The following is a 14560-nucleotide window of genomic DNA, read 5'->3' as shown; positions in this document are numbered from 1 at the left end:
TTTACTCCTTCCCTTCCCTTCCTCTATGTCTTGTTTCCTTACAGGCATCAGCCTGAGGCAACTCTGACTATCTGTCTTTGACCCTTGCTATCTCCCTCTGGTGCCCATCTTGAAACAATGTTGTATGTATTTAAAAAATAACTTCCTACAGGCAGCCTCAGATCCTTGCAGACCTTTATCAGATCTTTGCCCTTCTTTTCCAGCTCAGAGTAGGGGTGAGTAAAGCAGGTAGAAGCTGGGGATGTTCATTTCTTCAACACTAATTGAGCACCTACTATGTGCTGTGGGTACAGCTGTGACCAAAACTGACAAAATCCCTGCTTTCATGGAGGATCAGGTCATATGTTTCAGTGGGACAGGAAGAAGATTAACCCACAAGTCCAATTAGTAGATCTCTGACCAGCAGATCATCCTCTTTTCTTCACTCCCTCATCCCTCAGGTATTTCATCCAAATGACTGCCTTGTTCACCTGCTGTACCACCAACTAGGGCCTAGAACTTGCCCTGAAACCTCATAGGCATCAATAAACATGTTCAATATGGAGTGAGTGAGTATGTAAGTTTGTATGTGTGAAAAAGTGTGAGTGAGTGTGTGTGCATGTGTGTGAATGAGTGAGTGAATAAGTGTGTGAATGAATGAGTGTGTGTGTGAGTATGCCCCTGTGTGTGACTGTGTGAACAAGTGTATAAATTTGTGTGAGTATGCTTGTGTGTGAGAGTGAGTGTGTGTAAATGAGTATATGAGTGAAGGAGTGTATGTGAGTAAGTGTGAGCATGTGTGAGTGTAAGCATACATGAGTAAAAGGGTGAGTGAGCTTTACCCTTATTCCCCTGTCATGGTTCCTAGATTACATACAGTGAGGAGATCTGCCCTCCTGCAGCCATGCCCACCCAAGGCAGAGCCCAGTAAAACCTATTGCTTCACAGTGGATTCCGATTCCTAGCGACCTTATAGGACACAGTAGGATTGCCTCATAGGATTTCCAAGGCTGTAAACCTTTACAGAAGCAGACTGCCACATCTTTCTCCACAGTTGGCAGCTGAGCATTTAAGCACTGTGCCACCAGAGCTCCTTGCAGAGCCTGGCAGTACTGTAGAATAAGAAAGAGTGGTAAGCCCTGGCTTCCCACCACCTCTTCTGGCCCAAAAAGCAATCTCACCTTTATAGTAGAAAAGGCAGCGATCCACCAGGACGAACCAGCGCTTGTTCCACTGTTTCACTCCGGAGCTGCCCTGAAGGACACGTGCAGAGACAGGGGTGAGGGATGGTGAGCTGGGTAGGGGGAGGAGGAGCTGCAGTTGGAAGAGGGCTGCACTAATTATAAGGATGCTCTGGCTCTCATTGCCATTCTGCCACTGACGAGTGGCAGCAACTCCCTTGAGGCCTCAGATGCAGGAAACTGACATTAGATTATTGCCTGTGACCTTCTAATTCTGTCATTCTGGGGCTCAGTGCCTCCCCTGGAATGATAAAAGGGGCAAGAGATAAGGCAAGATGAGGGAGCAGAAGGGCAGACAAGGGTAGCAGCAAGGTCAGGTGAGGAGAAGTGAAGGACAGAGACAACCCCCTCTGCAGTCTCCACAGAGGGGACCCCTAGACTTGAAGAGACCCTCTTCCCATAGCAAGAGGGACCTGCTGAGGATGAGCCAGTGGGTTGTTCCTGCAGGGTTAGTGACCTAGCACATTTCTAAATCATCGCATCTGCCCATCAGGAGATCTGGTTGGATTCCCAAATTTAACACTAATTTTTCTATGTGACTTGGGGAGATACTTAATTTCTCTGAGCCTTTATAAAATTAAGTGACTCATTCGCAGAGCAGTTGGGGGGAGGGGTGCGGGGGAGGAGGAGACTGATAAAACCACAGAGGAATTCCAGTGCTATGAGGAGAAAGCAGTGATGATGGTGGATGGTGTACGGTGTGGCAGAGGGGGTCTCACCTGTTTGAAGAGCCAGCCTGCCTTGGTGACTGGAGCATTGGGATTCCGCTTCATGGAGTGTGAGCGCTTGCCAAAGGCGATGGCTTTGCGGGATGTTCGAGGTGCCTACAGAGGCAGAGAGAGAAACTGGCCAGGCTGTCTTCCCTCATCTTTCTGCTCTATCTGCTGGGAGCTATGTCTCCCTCAGGCTATTCCTGGGGTGCCCTCATTCTACCAGAGGCCCACTTCTACAAGGCCCCAGTGTGAATCTCAGATTTGTTACTAACACAAGGGCAAAATTCAAACGAAACCCCCCCAAAAAAACCCAAACTCGATTCTGACTCACAGCAACCCCATGTGTTGCAGAATAGAACTGTGTTTCACAGGGTTTTCAAGACCACGACCTTTGAGAAGGAGATCACCATGCCATTCTTCCATGTGCCTCTGGATGGGTTTGAACTACCAACCTTTTGATTGCTGGTTGAGCACTTAACAATTTGCACCACACCCAGGGACTCCTAACTGAAGGGCACAACTTTTCAATTCTTTGGCTTTCTCTTTTCTCAGCTCTAAAATAAGACTCAAGATAGCCTACTTGTCTCATAGCATTATTTGAGGAGAAAATAAGATTCCTCATTCCACTCCCAGCCCGTCCTTTCTCTACTGTCCTTTCTCCCTACCTATTTCACAATGTTTATTGTAACCCATTCAGTTGTAATTAGATTCCCCTACCTCATCCTCAGAGGCCTGTTCATTCTCATGCCCAACATACTGTAGAGTGGGGAGCATATATGCGTGTGCTCCTAGCTCCTGAGTAGCCATGTGGACATTATCATTCTCCCACATTCTGGCAACAATCTTTCTTTAAGCACTACTGTCTAATCTTCCACTCTTGAACCCCTCTTGTTACTATCAGCTTCTAGATCATTATTTCACAGGCTGAGGATTTTTGATAAGAGATGTCCCCTTCATTCTAACTCTTAAGGTTCCTGGGTGGTGCAGACAGTCTGCACTTGGCTACTAACCCAAAGGTTGCCTGATTGAACCCACCCAGAAGCACTGCAGAAGATCCATGCCTGTCGAGCAGCTTCCATAAAGATGATAGCCACCCAGCTCCATAGCTTACAGGGTCCCTCCAAGTGAACACATTAACAAATGCTTCAACATTCTAAGTTGGGCCATCATTATGGAAAATTTCAATGTTCTTCAAGATGATCCATCCAATGACCTAAATTTATACTACCTTAATGTCCTTTTGCAGAAGGAAGACAGGGCAGTCTACTTCCGTAAAAGATTTGCCACCTTGGAAACTAGCTATGAGTCGGAATTGACTCGATGGCAGCGGGTGGTGGGTGGGTTGACGTCTTTAACCCCCAATCCTTCCCTTCCACGTCAGCAGCTCCCGCCCATGGCTACAATTTAGACCTTTTCAGCACCCCAAATTCCTTCACTATTAACATCTTTAATTCTAACACAGAGAGTTGCCAACTTATGACATATTTGACTAATGAAAACCACACTTATGACCATCTGTTTTTAGTTTTTTTTGTACATCTTATCATTAATAATATGTACTGGATACAATGTTGCAGTGTCTAATTTGCTGATGTTATCATTCTCAGATGTTCACTTGCAAACATTCAATGCTATGATTTACTGTTCAAAACACAGCCATATAGCACGCTGTGAATTTTTTTTTTTTTTAAAGAGGTATTCACCATACATTATATCAGAACCAGCTCACAACAGAGTTGTCAGGATGGAGCCCCCTCATAAATCAGGGACTACCTATATTCCCATTTTCCAATCACAACATATCACTCTTTGGAATTGACTAAGCAGAGCTTTCTTACTGTTACTCAACTATGCCAGCTTTCTTCTATTTCATTGAGAGTCCCAGCTTCTCAACTCTTCCCTTCTTTCTTAGATTCATTAGCCCCCTCCTTGTTTTAGTTATTTTTCTTACAAAGCCCCACAAAACCATACTCTTAAAAACCCCACCCAATGTCTTTCTGCTGCAACTCCTTTAAAATTCAGAATCTTAAATTAATCTCAAGTGATCAAAGTATCCATCTTCCCTGAATCCATAGCCAGATTAGGGTTCTCCTAGAGAAAAATCACACACAGTACAGACTGCGGCCAACACAGACCCACAGTCCCCAAGGCCAGCAAAGCTCAGCCCCAGACTGCAACTCTGCTCTACACCCTCACCACTGTCCCAGGCCCTCCAACCTCCCTGCCTCTGCCTTCACCCCAGTGGATCTTGCTCCTTCTTCACAGAGAAAATGGAGGCTATCAGAAATGTATTTCCTCAATTTCACACCCTCTTACCTAGAAAATTAGGAGCCCCGGTGGCACTATGGTTGCTAACCAGAAGGTCAGCGGTTTGAACCCACCAGCTACTCCATGGGAGAAAGATGAGATAGAGGCAGTCTGCTTCCATAAAGATTTACAGCTTTGGAAACCCTATGGGGGTTACTATGAGTCAGAATAAACTCAACAGCAGTGGGTTTAGGTTTACCTAGAAAATTACTGCCCTTGCCACCATCTTTGCCTCTTTCCAACCAATGTCAAAAGAAGAGGCATAGTCCTCTTTTCCAGGCTAACACTTCAGACTTGTCATATTTTTGAGCCTTTGCTCCACTGATGATCTCCTCTCAAATCTCTACCTTCAACTTTTCCTTTTCTACTACTTCCTTCTGCTCAGCAAACACACTCAAGTGTCTCCATCTTAAAGCATCATTATCTCTCCAAAATACCCACTGTTAAAAAAAAAAAAAAAAAACCATGAAACATCAGTTATCATGGAGTCAATTTTGACTCATGGTGACCATATGTGTCAAAGGTCACTGCGCTCCATAGGGTTCTCAATGGCTGATATTTTGCAACTAGATTGCCAGGCCTTGTTTCCAAGTCACCTCTGAGTGGACTCAAACTACCATTTGTACCTCCCAGGGACACCTAATCATGCACTCACACACCTCTGAAAACCCCCTTCAGCCCTACATTTGCTGTCCACTGCCAAGCATCACCTTTCTTCCCTTCTTTCTCTCTTTGGGGCCAAGCTACTGGGAAGACCTAACTCCCTCCCTTCTCATTTACTCTTAAACCTCCTCTGCCTCTCTGCTGAAACCACTCTTGAAATGTCATTGAATTGAGGCTGCTCACTCCTTGCCTACTCTAAACCATTGGACAATAACAACCTTTCTGTTCTTCCTGAAACTCTTCTTTTGATTTCTACAACACTACTCTCACTCTTCCCTTCTTCTGTGCTAAGTGTTGATGGATCTCAAATGAACTTTGATTCTTTTATTCTTGCTCTTCTCATTAAACATTGTGCCTAGGTAATCTCACCTATTCCCATTGCTTCAACTACCAGGAATAAGCTGAAAATTCCCTAATCTAGACCTAAAATCTCTCTCCTATCTCTATATCCATTTTAAAACTGGTTGTTCCAGAAGAATTAAATAAGTACAAAACCAAAAGCATCCCCTTTCTGTCCAAATCTGTCCTTCTGTATTTCTAATCTTGGTGAATGGTACTACAACATGCCAGTTATCCAAGCCAGAATTCTTAATCACCTCACACTGTCCCCGTCTTCTACCAATTCTTTGTCCAATCCTTTCCACAGGGTAAACAATTCTATCTTCTTAATAGTTCTCAAATCCTTGCCTCTCAAGTTCCACTGTTGTCGCCTTGCAGGCAAGTCCCCACCTCTTCTTGCTGTCCATCCTCTACAATGAACTAATGTTATATTCCTAAAACACAGCACAGTCACGTCATTCTTTTACTTTCAATTTCTTATTAGCGCTCCTTACTTAAAAAAGAACTCTAACTCCTCAGCATAGCACACAAGGAAGATGGTCTAGAATGTCTGGTCCAGGCCCATAACCCACCTCCTGCCACCCTACCAGACACACCACACTGGCTCTGGTGGCACTGAATTCTGAGTGGTTCTTTTCCATCATCTAAAGCTTTTGCTCACTGAGTGCTCTTGGGCTAGAAAGCACCACCCTCCCTTGTCCACCTACAAATTCCAATTCATCCTTTAATGTTCCACCAGTTCCATGAAACCTCCCTGTGGTTGTTATGTTTGTGTGTCAACTTGGCTGGGCCTGGTTGAGTGGCTGGGCAGCTGGTGGTAGTTATTCCCCATGATGAGACTGGCAATCAGCTCCATGGTGGGATCTACCACAAGCAGCTGAGTAGCAGCTTTGGGTATGTGGTCTGCTTCCCATATATAAGAAGCAGCTTTGGGAATGGTCTCTAACTTAGGGCACGCTTGGACCCTGCATATAGCCATCGCTGTTCAGCAGCCTGCCGTGCTCTGTTGACCTTGGGATGTGTAATGGACTTGAATTAATGGCCTGCTATGTGGTTTGGTAACATCGGGACTGTGCCTTTTTACTTGTCAACCGTGGGCTTGGCAGCCTCAGCAGCCAGCAACTGTCTGAGTGAAGAAACGCCTCTAGCTCCAGTGGGCCAGGAGCAGGAGAGCTGGACCTCAAGGTTGAGGGGCTTTCACCCGGCCCCTAGAGCCTGGTACTTTGAGCTCGGACTTAAAGCCTCCAAATTGTAAGAGAATAAACTCCTGTTTGTTAAGGCCATCCCATTTGTGGTGTATATTCCTGTCAGAGCCGCACTAGGTAACCAAAACACTGCCCAAGCCCCTTGAGTTCCCTCCTCTCTGTACATTCTTAGAGTCTAAAACTTGTCACACTATAACTGCAGTACAATGGATCACTTTCATATGGCCTTTCTCACCATGGTCTTGTAATTTCCACCAAATGAGTGGGTGAGGCTATGCAAATGAGGTGCTTATGGCCTACCAAGGGGACTGGATAGCTTACTAATAGTGCAAATAAGGTGTACAGAACCCTAACAAAGGAATCCATCGATTTTGCCATCCCACTAGACTTAAAACGAGCCATTCTAAAAACCAAACTCACTGCCATCAAGTCAGATCCGACTCACAATGACCCCTCCTTCAGTTTCCAAGGAGGTATCACTACAGAAGTAGATTGCCCAATCTTCCTTCCAAGGAGTGGCTGATGGGTTTGAACTGCCACTCTTCTGGTTAGCAGTCAAATGCCTTAGGCACTATGCTACCAGAGCTCCTTTCTGTCATTTTATCATCCCTAGTAGTTCTGCCTCCTCCCTCTGCAGCCTGGAAGCTGCTTCCCATGGCTCACCAGCTTAGCCATTCTCCTGCTAACTACTCAATAGCCTAGACTCTTTATCTTTCTGCCACGGCTTCCCAGCAACCCTCAACTGGAAGTCAATCCAACCATCTGCTTTGCCTGCTTTCACAACCAGGCTATGAGCATTGCTGGAGGGAAACCACAAAAGCCTGTGGACTGGGGCCAACAGACTCACAGTCTACAAACCCACATGACTCTTCAACTGTATCAGACAATATTCCCTATCCCGTGCTGGCTAACATTCCTATTCTCCAAATCTGTACTGCATATCCCCTGATGCATCTTCACCTACCCTACCCATCCCAGCAGAAAACATTTCCTGCAAAAGTTGAGGACATCAAGTGGGAAGGTCACTAAATTTCCTAGCTCCTCCTCTTTCAGTTTCTCCAGCCTTTTTTTACAGGCATACTTTGTTTTATTGTGCTTCACTTTATTGTGCTTCACAGATATTGTGTGTTTTACAAATTGAAGGTTTGGGGCAACCCTGTATTGAGCAAGTCTATTGGCACCATTTTTCCAACAGCATATGTTCACTTTGTGTCACTGTGTCACATTTTGGTAATTCTCATAATATTTCAAACTTTTTCATAACATTATTGCACACTTAATAGACTACAGTATAATATAAACATAACTTTTATATGCACTGGGTGACCAAGAAATTCTCATGACTCCCTTTATTGTAATATTTACTTTACTGTGGTGGTCTGGAATGGAACCCGCAATATCTCGAAGTAAGCCTGTATCCACTGTCAGAGGGAAGAGGTGCCCCTTTCCCCGTCTGGGTCAACAGCACCTCTGGTCTGACTCCTGCCTCAATGGCAGTTCTGGTTTACTGGTTATCCTCTTTCTCCTGAACCAACCAATGATCCCAAAAGGATCACTTCTTTCACCCACACCACCAACATCTCAAAACAAAATGAATATATTTTCATATTGTCTATCTTCCATCCCTGCCTCCATAGCTTCCCTTCACAGTCAAGTGTCTTTAAATGTATATTTTTTTGAAATATTTCAAACACTTTAGAAAAGTAAATAATATGAGGTAAATCATATTAAATAAAATGATGATCACCATTTCATATTGTTTTCCCCTAATAAAACATGCACCACCATCCCCAATCTTTTCTTCCTCCCTAGAGGCAACCACGATTCAAAAATTGGTCTTCCTATCTATGGTTACATATTTGTACTGCAAACCCAAAAAATGAAACCCATCGCCATCAAGTTGATTCTGATTCAAAGTGACCCTATAGGACAGAATAGAACCCCTGCTTAGGGTTTCTTACACTGTAAATCTTTTTAGGAGCAGATTACCACATCTTTCCCCTAGGAAGCGGCTGGTGGGTTCGAACCACCAATCTTTTGGTTAGCAGCTTAGTCTTAACCACTGAACCACCAGGGCTCCTTTTTTGTGCTGCAGAGTTAACTATAAACAGATAACATTGTTTTTCATGTTTGTACATGTTTCACAAATGATATCATATTTTTCATATTCTGCAACTTGCTTTGTACTCAACTTTATGTTTTCAATAGTTATTTTTGTTAATACATATAGCTATAGTTCATTCATTTTAATTTTTGGAGAATACTTTCTTATATAAATATGTTGTTTTGGGTGCTGTACAGTCGATTCTAACTCCTAGTGACCCCGTGTGACAGAGTAGAACTGCCCCATAGGGTTTTCTTGACTGTAATCTTTATAGGAACAGATTACCAGCCATAGAACTGCTGGCTGGGTTTGAACTACTAACCTTTTGGTTAGCAGCTAAATACCTATTTGTACCACCAGGCTCCTTGTATGAATATACCATAATTTATTATTTAGCTTCAGTGGTTTCTACATCGTTCCCTCCCATCCCCTCTTCAATGCTCTCCAGCTTTATTTCTGTCCTCATCACACCACTCAAACTGTCCTATCAGGGTCTCTAACTACCACATTGTTAATGAACCCAATGGACAGTCTCAGCCCTTCTCTTATGACCTTTCTGAAACATTCTTCTCTGGATTCCTTCTTGTTCCTTGAGGCTTCTCTCTTCCTTCCAAGTAGGGGTTAGCACCCTCCTGGTTTCTCCTCCCTCTCTGAACTCCCCTTACTGTCTTTTACATCAGTGGTTCTCAATGAAGGTGGGGTAGTTTTGCACCCCCCAGGGGACACTGAATTCTGTCTGGAGATATTTTTGGTTGTCATAATTGGAGGGGGAATGTTGCTAATGTCATCTAGTGGGTAGAAGCCAAGGATCCTACTAACATTCTACAATGCCCAAGATAGCCCTGTATCGCAAAAAAACTATCTGGCCAAAATGTCCATAGCATCAAGGTTAAGCACTGCTGGTTTAGATGCTGGTCTTCAACTAGGTTCTTGTCTGAGCCCTCTTTCTCTCTTATTCTTTACGCTCTTCCTGGGTCATCTCACCTGCTCCTTGGAATCTTATGGAAATAGTTGTGCAGGCTAAGACTTTATCTAGGGTTCCTGAGATCCGCCTAAACATGCTCTGAAGGCATTTCTTACCTAACAGTTTGCCTTGGAAGCTGGACTTACCCGAACACTGGGCCGCTCTGGAGGAACCTCAGACACCATGTTGTGGTTGGATATGTCACTATTGGTGGTAGCCGGGCGTTTCCCACCTGTTTTATTGGACATGTCCAAGGTTGAGCTGATTTCAGGTTGACCAGGAAGAAAAGGAAGAGACTAGTCAAAGCCAAGATGCAATGCAAACCACCCATCCCCTTTTCCTACTCTGTTTCCACTGTTCCTGCATCAGGACAAAATTAGATCCCCTAATAGTGCCTAGGAGCTCTGGTAGCATAGTGCCTAAAGCACTTGACTGCTAACCAGAAGGCTGGCGGTTCAAACCTACCAGCCACTCCTTGGAAGGAAGATGAGGCAACTTACTTCCATAGTGATACTGCCTTGGAAACCCAAGGAGGGGTCGCTATGAGTCGGGTCTGACTCAACAGCATATAACAACAACAACAACAAGTGATATCAAGAGGTCATCTCAGCTGCTCCCTCAGCACTTCTGAGAAGATTACATGCCAGTAATACTTGACATTGTCCTCTCTCTCTTATTTATTTATTGTTGTTGTTTTTATTTTAAAAAATCTAGACTCTGGGACTCCACAACTACCTTTCCTTCTAATTTAAAAGACCCTATGGCTCAGTGGACTATGAGAACCATTGAATTAGCTATTGTTTGTTTCCTCTCAGTCAGTGAGCCAGCATCCACAGTGAGAGAAGTCAGCATTTAGCTCTCATGATATTAGATCTTCTCACTGCTTCTCTCAACCTCAGACCTTTCACTCCTTTGGCTCAACTTACATAGGATGAATCAACCTGAGTTCTACTGCATCTCAGGAAAAGTAGATTAAAGTATCAAGCCAGATGGGTCTCAGAAGCTTCTAGTCCTCAAAACTGAGGTGAGTGACCCTAAATCTCTTCTGCCCCCTCCCATTCTCCTTCCCAGGGGCCAGGTGGCAATGGGGTGGTGGTGGTGAAAGATGGAAAGCTCAAATGGTATGGCAGGGGTCAAACTTACGTTTTCAAGTCAAATTTTTTGTTTTCCTGTGGGACCTGGCCGGTCACTGGATGTAGAAATGTGTTCCGTCTTTCATTGTGGCTGTAGAGGCAAAAGAGAGGGAAGAGTCATGGTGAAGATGGAGAAGGTAAGAAAATAAGCCAAAGGGTAGACAAAACTGGGCAGTGCCAGGAACACATAAGAAGCTTGTCTGTCTATGTCCTCCAGGTGGGATCAGTAGGAGGCAAGATGGAGGGCTGGACTACATAGCAGAGGCTGTAGTCTGGGTCAGGGCAGGGAGAAGAAATGAAACCTAGTCACTTTTTTCCTAATCAATGCTAACTACCTTCTAGAGACCTCTCCTCTCATCACCATTACCCCATACTACACTTAACCTTTTCAGTGGTTCACCCTGGGTGTGTGGCAGGAAAGCAGCTGTGGAGGAAGGATTCCTACAGACAATTCAATACGCTCAAGCTTTCGGGCATGGCAGGTTCTCTCCCCTGGACAATTGCTGCCAGTGCTGCGCATAAAAAGTGCTCACTCATTATTTGCCGAGAGAACCCTCTTATGACCTTGGACTCCTTTCTCTCCTGCTTCATGCCCTGATCTTTTTCTTTAAATGACATAGGAGATCTGGAGACTCCTTTCTTGAGCTGGGGCTGGGGCCTGCCCAAACTCTAAGTCCAGCGTCTCCTTGTCTAAGGGCTACTTGATATAACGGAGACCTTAGGAGCTGTCAGGCATCGAGGTTAATGCTGGCTCAACAGTCAGATCTAATTAAGGGATGTGGACGCCTGAGGGTGGGGTGGGGTGTCATGAGAACAGCTTGCCAGGAAGTAGGAAGGTGCATTAATCAGGCGCTGGGTCTCCGCAGAGGCAGATGGGACCAGGATCACTAGGGGTCCTTTGGGAAGTCCTGCTGGGCTTTTCTGGTTGACTGAATGTCAAGCTAGCACCCTGGCAGGTTCTCAGGGAGATAGGAGAGGGAGAGAAGGACAGCAGATAGGGCTGGCACAACAGGGCTAGGCCACAATGGTGGCTCTCTAAGATGGATTCTTCAAGCAGGGACCACATGGCAAGAAAGTTTAGTGGAGATTCAAGCATCCAGCCAGTGGAGACTAGATGGATTTTAAGGACCTCCTTACCCATCCTCTTGAGAGATCCTGGTAGAGCCCAGGTTTGTCCTCTCTCCATCCTGGCATTACTAATCTACCCTAAGAAGCAGGTACCAACCTGCTGAGGCTGCTCTAGGATTCAGGGTCCTAACCCTGGGCCCCTTGAACAAAGGGTCAGTGCTTTGCTTAAAAAGCGGCACGTCAGCTAATGCCAGAGGAAAGAGATCTTCGCTTGTTCCCTTTAGCTCCAGGAAAGACATAAAATACCTTTTGGAAACCCTCTTTCAATAGCCCAGGATACAACCCAGCCCTTGGGCTGAAAATAAATCAAAGGGTGTTTTTTTCAGCCTTCCAACCAGGCGTGTTCAGATATACTCCAAAGACATGTAGGAGGTAGAAGCAGTCGGTGGTGGCTACAGCCTATGTGGACATGTGAGTTTTGCAGCCAGGTCTTGCCATCTGGGACTTTAAACATGACCAGTGTCCACCAGGCCTGAGTTCTAACTCTAGCACATTGATAACCCCCTCCCCCATCCTCCAATGTCCAACAAAGATACTGTCCTCAACTCAACCACAGGGGATCTTTGTGCAGAAGAATTGCTATTTTCAGGTACCTTGCCCCTGGGTCTGCCCCACCTAGTGGCCTGGGGGGCAGGCAGTCTGTGACAACTAAGGTATTTCAGGTGCTGATATCTGCTCCCCGTGGCACAGGGTGTCTGCTCCCCATCGACCCTCCAGTTCCTTTCTGCTCTGCATGCTCCCAGCAGTAACTCTGCTGGAAACTTCCCTTCAGACACACACACACAGAAACACACACACCCTCTACCATCAACCATCACAAGTCTCCCAGGGTGAGGCAAATTCCTCCCTGCCCTAGACTCTACCCAGCAACCACTACAAATGACGTTCTCTCTCCATCCAGGCTCTACCAGTTTCAAAACAGCTTCCCCTTCACAAGCACTGCAATGCAGCAAGCATTGACCTAACTCTTCTTCCTTCTCCAGGTCATCTCAAGCCGACCCCTCACTCTGAGGCCTCAGGATCCAAACAGGATAGCTGCCAACTCAGCCTGCTCTGACTTGCTGTCCGCTGAAGAAATCCCTACCTGACCCGTCGATCAGCCCGAAACTTCAGCATCTTTTTGGCAGCTCTGTCCCCAGTTCAGCAGCCTCGGAGGACCCGCCAGCCACCCTGCTCCTACCATCCCTCTGAGAAGTAAGTCCTCAGTCCCAGCAGAGTGCCGTGGCGGGGATCCAGGGCCAGCAGCAGCACAGACTCAGCTGGTCCCCCCTCCCGCTGGCTCCCTCACGTGAGAAGGGGGTGGGAGCTCTCTCTGGGTGGCGGCAGGGGTGCCCGGGTGCCCTAGTGGGCCTGTAGCTTCCTAGCATTCAGCCAGAATGTTGTCGGCCGGAGTGCTGGAGGAAGATTAAGCAAGGAGGGGATGCTCTCCTCCCAGTTCAGGTCCCCAAGGAGAAAATGCTGAAACGGAGAGACAAGCAAACACAGAACAGGTGTACAACTTCCAGGTAGTCCGACCTCACCGAGCTAAGGACACAGAGTAGCTGGGTGGGCGGAGGAGTCTGGGACTGCATTCCCATCTGTACGGGAGAAACTCATGCCAGCCTGGCCTGAAGGAATGCCAGTCCTCCTGGCCTGCCCGACCCCTAGCCCAGAATATGGGCCCTTGGGCAGAAGAGCAACTTGCTTCTCAGAGCCCCTTCGGATCCTGTGGGCACAGGGTTAAATGAAGCTCCAGATTCTTTTGCTATGACTGCTGCTGTTGCTGCTGCCACGGCTGCTGCTGGGAAGTTGAGATTGATGGAGTAAGTCTCCTTTCTCTCCTCTCAGCCTGCCCAGCCTTCCTCTGTGGGGACAGGGGCATAATGAATGAAGCCTCTCTGCCACCGTCCCCCTGACACGCTCCCTTTAGACACAGCTCTGAACTGCCTGGCCTCTGCTTGGGGGTGGTCCAGCTAATAAGCAGCGATGCCTCCAATTCAAGTGGAGCAGACTGGCACAGATGTCACGGAGCCCAAGCTGGTGGCAAGGACCTGGGCTGCCTTACTCAAGTGTAATTGAAAGAAAGCATCTTCCCAGAGCTTATGAGGAAGAGGGCAGCAGACAGGGCTGAGAGGGGGTCACCAAGTGTTTGTTTCGGAAAATCTTCCCAGATGCAAGATGATAAATTCCAGCTGGCTGTGAGAGCTGCTCAGGAGCAAGGGCTTTTGAATCGGGAATCGTCATTAATTCCCCTGAAGTCTCCAGAGGCTGAAGATAGTCAAATCTTCCTCTTTGCTAATGTTCCTCCAGGTCTGAGGATTCTTCTAAAGGTCATCACTTCTAAAGGCATCCCCTGCCTCCAGACAAACCCGCTCTCCAATCAATCCTCATTAGATGCCTTGTTTGTTGTAAATGGTTCTAGCAAAGGAGCGGTTCTAGCAAAGGAGCGTCCAGTTCCACTGTTATCTTATACTGCCGCTGGTGTTCTTTTTGATAGCAATTTCAGACCCTGTGGCTTTTAATACTATTCCGGTTTGTCTTTGGAAGAGAATACTTTCTGACCAATGTGGTTCTTTTAAGCCACACCCAGATATTCTCTGTTGACATCATAGTCTGTTGTTATGGCAATTCTGTGATGTCACAACAGACACTGAAAGGGAAGGGCTAATCTAATTTTTTGGATTGAGGACGGAACTTGGTCAGGGAACAATGCAATCAGTGAATGGAAAAGCAAATGGATAGTATCGTTATTTAACTCCTGAGGAGACAGGTTGGTTGGATATAACCAGAGCCAGCAGCTCCTGA

General features: G+C 46.2%; 1 protein-coding gene across 1 annotated transcript in view; it reads right to left on the bottom strand.

Annotated features, from left to right (window-relative positions):
• The window catches only part of PLEKHA6 (pleckstrin homology domain containing A6), a 48539-nt gene extending 38776 nt beyond the window's left edge, over positions 1-9763 (bottom strand). The window contains exons 1-3 of the mRNA XM_042782999.1: positions 9662-9763; positions 1940-2044; positions 1161-1233 (exon numbers count right to left, since the gene is read on the bottom strand). Of these exons, the coding sequence (XP_042638933.1) occupies positions 1161-1233; positions 1940-2044; positions 9662-9763 (280 nt within the window). The remainder of the gene's footprint in view (positions 1-1160; positions 1234-1939; positions 2045-9661) is intronic.
• Between the last annotated feature and the right edge of the window lie 4797 nt (positions 9764-14560).

The sequence above is a fragment of the Orycteropus afer genome, unplaced genomic scaffold, assembly GCF_000298275.1.
Source record: "Orycteropus afer afer isolate SDZICR_OR568_19922 unplaced genomic scaffold, OryAfe1.0 scaffold00572, whole genome shotgun sequence".
NCBI lineage: Eukaryota > Metazoa > Chordata > Mammalia > Tubulidentata > Orycteropodidae > Orycteropus > Orycteropus afer.
The sequence above is the reverse complement of the archived record's forward strand: the minus strand, read 5'-3'. Positions and strand labels throughout refer to the sequence as shown.